The 6,000-nt window shown below is 42.9% G+C and overlaps 1 protein-coding gene across 1 annotated transcript in view; it reads right to left on the reverse strand.

Annotated features, from left to right (window-relative positions):
- mtus2a (microtubule associated tumor suppressor candidate 2a) overlaps positions 1 to 6,000 on the reverse strand; it is a 146,983-nt gene that overhangs the window by 24,536 nt on the left and 116,447 nt on the right. The window contains exon 5 of the mRNA XM_036967473.2: positions 2,014 to 2,184. Within this exon, the coding sequence (XP_036823368.2) occupies positions 2,014 to 2,184 (171 nt within the window). The remainder of the gene's footprint in view (positions 1 to 2,013; positions 2,185 to 6,000) is intronic.

Consider the following 6,000-nt stretch of genomic DNA (forward strand, 5'->3'; position numbering starts at 1 on the left):
TGGAGAGACCTGAAAATAGCTGGGCAGTGACGCTCCCCATCCAACCTGACAGAGCTTGAGAGGATCTCCAGAGAAGAATGGGAGAAACTCCCCAAATACAGGTGTGCCAATCTTGTAGCGCCATACCCAAGAAGTTTCGAGGTTGTAATCACTGCCAAAGGTGCTTCAACAAAGTACTGAGTAAAGGGTCTGAATACTTATGTAAATGTGATATTTATTTTCTTTTCATTTCTAAAAACGTGTTTTTGCTTTGTCATTATGTGGTATTGTGTGTTGATTGATGAGGGGGAACAAATTATGTAATCCATTTTAAAATAAGGCTGGAACTTAACAAAATGTGGAAAAAGTCAAGGGGTCTGAATACTTTCTGAATGCGCTGTATAACATTCTATTGGTTGCAAGAATTTTGTATAACTATATAAATTGAAGAACAAACTTTTGAATCCAGCGTCGTTCTGTGTATCAGCCAGGGGGAGGGGCAGGGGCAGGGGCAGGGACAGGGGGAGGGGCAGGGACAGGGGGAGGGACAGGGGTAGTTAATGTGTACTGTGTGTGGTTAATGTGTACTGTGTGGGTAATGTGTACTGTGTGTAGTTAATGTGTACTGTGTGGTTAATGTGTACTGTGTGTAGTTAATGTGTACTGTGTGGTTAATGTGTACTGTGTAGTTAATGTGTACTGTGTGTAGTTAATGTGTACTGTGTAGTTAATGTGTACTGTGTAGTTAATGTGTACTGTGTAGTTAATGTGTACTGTGTAGTTAATGTGTACTGTGTGGTTAATGTGTACTGTGTAGTTAATGTGTACTGTGTGTAGTTAATGTGTACTGTGTGTAGTTAATGTGTACTGTGTAGTTAATGTGTACTGTGTAGTTAATGTGTACTGTGTGGTTAATGTGTACTGTGTAGTTAATGTGTACTGTGTGTAGTTAATGTGTACTGTGTGTAGTTAATGTGTACTGTGTAGTTAATGTGTACTGTGTGTGGTTAATGTGTACTGTGTGTAGTTAATGTGTACTGTGTGGTTAATGTGTACTATATAGTTAATGTGTACTGTGTAGTTAATGTGTACTGTGTGTAGTTAATGTGTACTGTGTAGTTAATGTGTACTGTGTGTAGTTAATGTGTACTGTGTGGTTAATGTGTACTGTGTGTAGTTAATGTGTACTGTATAGTTAATGTGTACTGTGTAGTTCATGCGTACTGTGTAGTTAATGTGTACTATGTGTAGTTAATGTGTACTATGTGTAGTTAATGTGTACTGTGTGGTTAATGTGTACTGTGTAGTTCATGTGTACTGTGTAGTTAATGTGTACTGTGTAGTTAATGTGTACTGTGTGGTTAATGTGTACTGTGTGTAGTTAATGTGTACTGTGTAGTTAATGTGTACTGTGTGTAGTTAATGTGTACTGTGTAGTTAATGTGTACTGTGTGTGGTTAATGTGTACTGTGTGTAGTTAATGTGTACTGTGTGGTTAATGTGTACTATATAGTTAATGTGTACTGTGTAGTTAATGTGTACTGTGTGTAGTTAATGTGTACTGTGTAGTTAATGTGTACTGTGTGTAGTTAATGTGTACTGTGTGGTTAATGTGTACTGTGTGTAGTTAATGTGTACTGTATAGTTCATGTGTACTCTGTGTGTAGTTCATGTGTACTGTGTAGTTCATGCGTACTGTGTAGTTCATGTGTACTGTGTAGTTCATGTGTACTGTGTAGTTCATGTGTACTCTGTGTGTAGTTCATGTGTACTCTGTGTGTAGTTCATGTGTACTGTGTAGTTCATGTGTACTGTGTAGTTCATGCGTACTGTGTAGTTCATGCGTACTGTGTAGTTCATGTGTACTGTCTAGTTCATGTGTACTGTGTAGTTCATGTGTACTCTGTGTGTAGTTCATGTGTACTGTGTGTAGTTCATGCGTACTGTGTAGTTCATGTGTACTGTGTAGTTCATGTGTATTCTGTGTGTAGTTCATGTGTACTGTGTGTGCATATGAGCCTGTGCATGCCTCACCAACAGGTGACCCTCTGGGCTGAGCAGGCAGGTATCTTCGAGGCAGAGCTGGGGTAGATGGGGGCTGTAGATTACGGGTGGCATAGTTTGGGGGTCCCCCTCCTCTCTGGGGGTCTGTACAGGGTGTGTTGGTCACTCTGTAGAGGGGAGGGTCCACACACACACTGGGCCCTGGAGAAAACAGAGGACACAATTACACAGTTTATCAGAGTAAAGGGGAGACAGAGACAGAGACAGTCTAACATAGTTAAGGGGAAACAGAGACAGAGACAGTCTAACAGAGTTAAGAGGAGACAGAGACAGAGACAGTCTAACAGAGTTAAGGGGAGACAGAGACAGAGACAGTCTAACAGAGTTAAGGGGAGACAGAGACAGAGACAATTTAACAGAGTTAAGGGGAGACAGAGACAGTTTAACAGAGTTAAGGGGAGACAGAGACAGTTTAACAGAGTTAAGGGGAGACAGAGACAGTCTAACATAGTTAAGGGGAAACAGAGACAGAGACAGTCTAACAGAGTTAAGAGGAGACAGAGACAGAGACAGTCTAACAGAGTTAAGGGGAGACAGAGACAGAGACAGTCTAACAGAGTTAAGGGGAGACAGAGACAGAGACAATTTAACAGAGTTAAGGGGAGACAGAGAAAGAGACAGTCTAACAGAGTTAAGGGGAGACAGAGACAGTTTAACATAGTTAAGGGGAGACAGAGACAGAGACAGTCTAACAGGGTTAAGGGGAGACAGAGACAGTTTAACAGGGTTAATGGGAGACAGAGACAGTTTAACAGAGTTAAGAGGAGACAGAGACAGAGACAGTCTAACAGGGTTAAGGGGAGACAGAGACAGTTTAACAGAGTTAAGGGGAGACAGAGACAGTTTAACAGGGTTAAGGGGAGACAGAGACAGAGACAGTCTAACAGAGTTAAGCGGAGACAGAGACAGTTTAACAGAGTTAAGGGGAGACAGAGACAGTTTAACAGAGTTAAGGGGAGACAGAGACAGAGACAGTTGAACAGAGTTAAGGGGAGACAGAGACAGAGACAGTTTAACAGAGTTAAGGGGAGACAAAACAGTTTAACAGGGTTAAGGGGAGACAGAGACAGTTTAACAGGGTTAATGGGAGAAAGAGACAGAGACAGTTGAACACAGTTAAGGGGAGACAGAGACAGAGACAGTCTAACAGAGTTAAGGGGAGACAGCGACAGTTTAACAGAGTTAAGGGGAGACAGAGACAGTTTAACAGAGTTAAGGGGAGACAGAGACAGAGACAGTCTAACAGAGTTAAGGGGAGACAGAGACAGAGACAGTCTAACAGAGTTAAGGGGAGACAGAGACAGAGACAGTCTAACAGAGTTAAGGGGAGAAAGAGACAGAGACAATTTAACAGAGTTTAGCAGAGTTAAGGGGAGACAGACACAGAGACAGTTTAACAGAGTTAAGGGGAGACAGAGACAGAGACAGTTTAACAGAGTTAAGGGGATACAGAGACAGAAACAGTTTAACAGAGTTAAGGGGAGACAGAGACAGTTTAACAGAGTTAAGGGGAGACAGAGACAGTTTAACAGAGTTAAGGGGAGACAGAGACAGAGACAGTTTAACAGGGTTAAGGGGAGACAGAGACAGTTTAACAGGGTTAATGGGAGACAGAGACAGAGACAGTTTAACAGAGTTAAGGGGAGACAGAGACAGTTTAACAGGGTTAAGGGGAGACAGAGACAGTTTAACAGAGTTAAGGGGAGACAGAGACAGTTTAACAGAGTTAAGGGGAGACAGAGACAGAGACAGAGACAGTTTAACAGAGTTAAGGGGAGACAGAGACAGAGACAGTTTAACAGGGTTAAGGGGAGACAGAGACAGAGACAGTCTAACAGAGTTAAGGGGAGAAAGAGACAGAGACAATTTAACAGAGTTTAGCAGAGTTAAGGGGAGACAGACACAGAGACAGTTTAACAGAGTTAAGGGGAGACAGAGACAGAGACAGTTTAACAGAGTTAAGGGGATACAGAGACAGAAACAGTTTAACAGAGTTAAGGGGAGACAGAGACAGTTTAACAGAGTTAAGGGGAGACAGAGACAGTTTAACAGAGTTAAGGGGAGACAGAGACAGAGACAGTTTAACAGGGTTAAGGGGAGACAGAGACAGTTTAACAGGGTTAATGGGAGACAGAGACAGAGACAGTTTAACAGAGTTAAGGGGAGACAGAGACAGTTTAACAGGGTTAAGGGGAGACAGAGACAGTTTAACAGAGTTAAGGGGAGACAGAGACAGTTTAACAGAGTTAAGGGGAGACAGAGACAGAGACAGAGACAGTTTAACAGAGTTAAGGGGAGACAGAGACAGAGACAGTTTAACAGGGTTAAGGGGAGACAGAGACAGTTTAACAGGGTTAATGGGAGACAGAGACAGTTTAACAGAGTTAAGGGGAGACGGAGACGGAGACAGTTTAACAGAGTTAAGGGGAGACAGAGACAGTTTAACAGGGATAAGGGGAGACAGAGACGGAGACAGTTTAACAGAGTTAAGGGGAGACAGAGACAGAGACAGTCTAACAGAGTTAAGGGGAGACAGCGACAGTTTAACAGAGTTAAGGGGAGACAGAGACAGTTTAACAGAGTTAAGGGGAGACAGAGACAGAGACAGTCTAACAGAGTTAAGGGGAGACAGAGACAGAGACAGTCTAACAGAGTTAAGGGGAGACAGAGACAGAGACAGTCTAACAGAGTTAAGGGGAGAAAGAGACAGAGACAATTTAACAGAGTTTAGCAGAGTTAAGGGGAGACAGACACAGAGACAGTTTAACAGAGTTAAGGGGAGACAGAGACAGAGACAGTTTAACAGAGTTAAGGGGATACAGAGACAGAGACAGTTTAACAGAGTTAAGGGGAGACAGAGACAGTTTAACAGAGTTAAGGGGAGACAGAGACAGTTTAACAGAGTTAAGGGGAGACAGAGACAGAGACAGTTTAACAGGGTTAAGGGGAGACAGAGACAGTTTAACAGGGTTAATGGGAGACAGAGACAGAGACAGTTTAACAGAGTTAAGGGGAGACAGAGACAGTTTAACAGGGTTAAGGGGAGACAGAGACAGTTTAACAGAGTTAAGGGGAGACAGAGACAGTTTAACAGAGTTAAGGGGAGACAGAGACAGAGACAGAGACAGTTTAACAGAGTTAAGGGGAGACAGAGACAGAGACAGTTTAACAGGGTTAAGGGGAGACAGAGACAGTTTAACAGGGTTAATGGGAGACAGAGACAGTTTAACAGAGTTAAGGGGAGACGGAGACGGAGACAGTTTAACAGAGTTAAGGGGAGACAGATACAGTTTAACAGGGATAAGGGGAGACAGAGACGGAGACAGTTTAACAGAGTTAAGGGGAGACAGAGACAGAGACAGTCTAACAGAGTTAAGGGGAGACAGATACAGTTTAACAGGGTTAAGGGGAGACAGAGACAGTTTAACAGAGTTAAGGGGAGACAGAGACAGTTTAACAGAGTTAAGGGGAGACAGATACAGAGACAGTTGAACAGAGTTAAGGGGAGACAGAGACAGTTTAACAGGGTTAAGGGGAGACAGAGACAGTTTAACAGAGTTAAGGGGAGACAGAGACAGTTTAACAGAGTTAAGGGGAGACAGATACAGAGACAGTTGAACAGAGTTAAGGGGAGACAGAGACAGTCTAACAGAGTTAAGGGGAGACAGAGACAGAGACAGTTTAACAGAGTTAAGGGGAGACAGTCTAACAGAGTTAAGGGGAGACAGAGACAGAGACAGTTTAACAGAGTTAAGGGGAGACAGAGACAGTTTAACATAATTAATGGGAGACAGAGACAGAGACAGTTTAACAGAGTTAAGGGGAGACAGAGACAGAGACAGTTTAACAGAGTTAAGGGGAGTCAGAGACAGAGACAATTTAACAGGGTTACGGAGAGACAGAGACAGAGACAGTCTAACAGAGTTAAGGGGAGACAGAGACAGTTTAACAGAGTTA

This window comes from Oncorhynchus mykiss, chromosome 29, assembly GCF_057628025.1.
Source record: "Oncorhynchus mykiss isolate SJ-2025 chromosome 29, ASM5762802v1, whole genome shotgun sequence".
In the NCBI taxonomy this organism is placed as follows: Eukaryota; Metazoa; Chordata; class Actinopteri; order Salmoniformes; family Salmonidae; genus Oncorhynchus; species Oncorhynchus mykiss.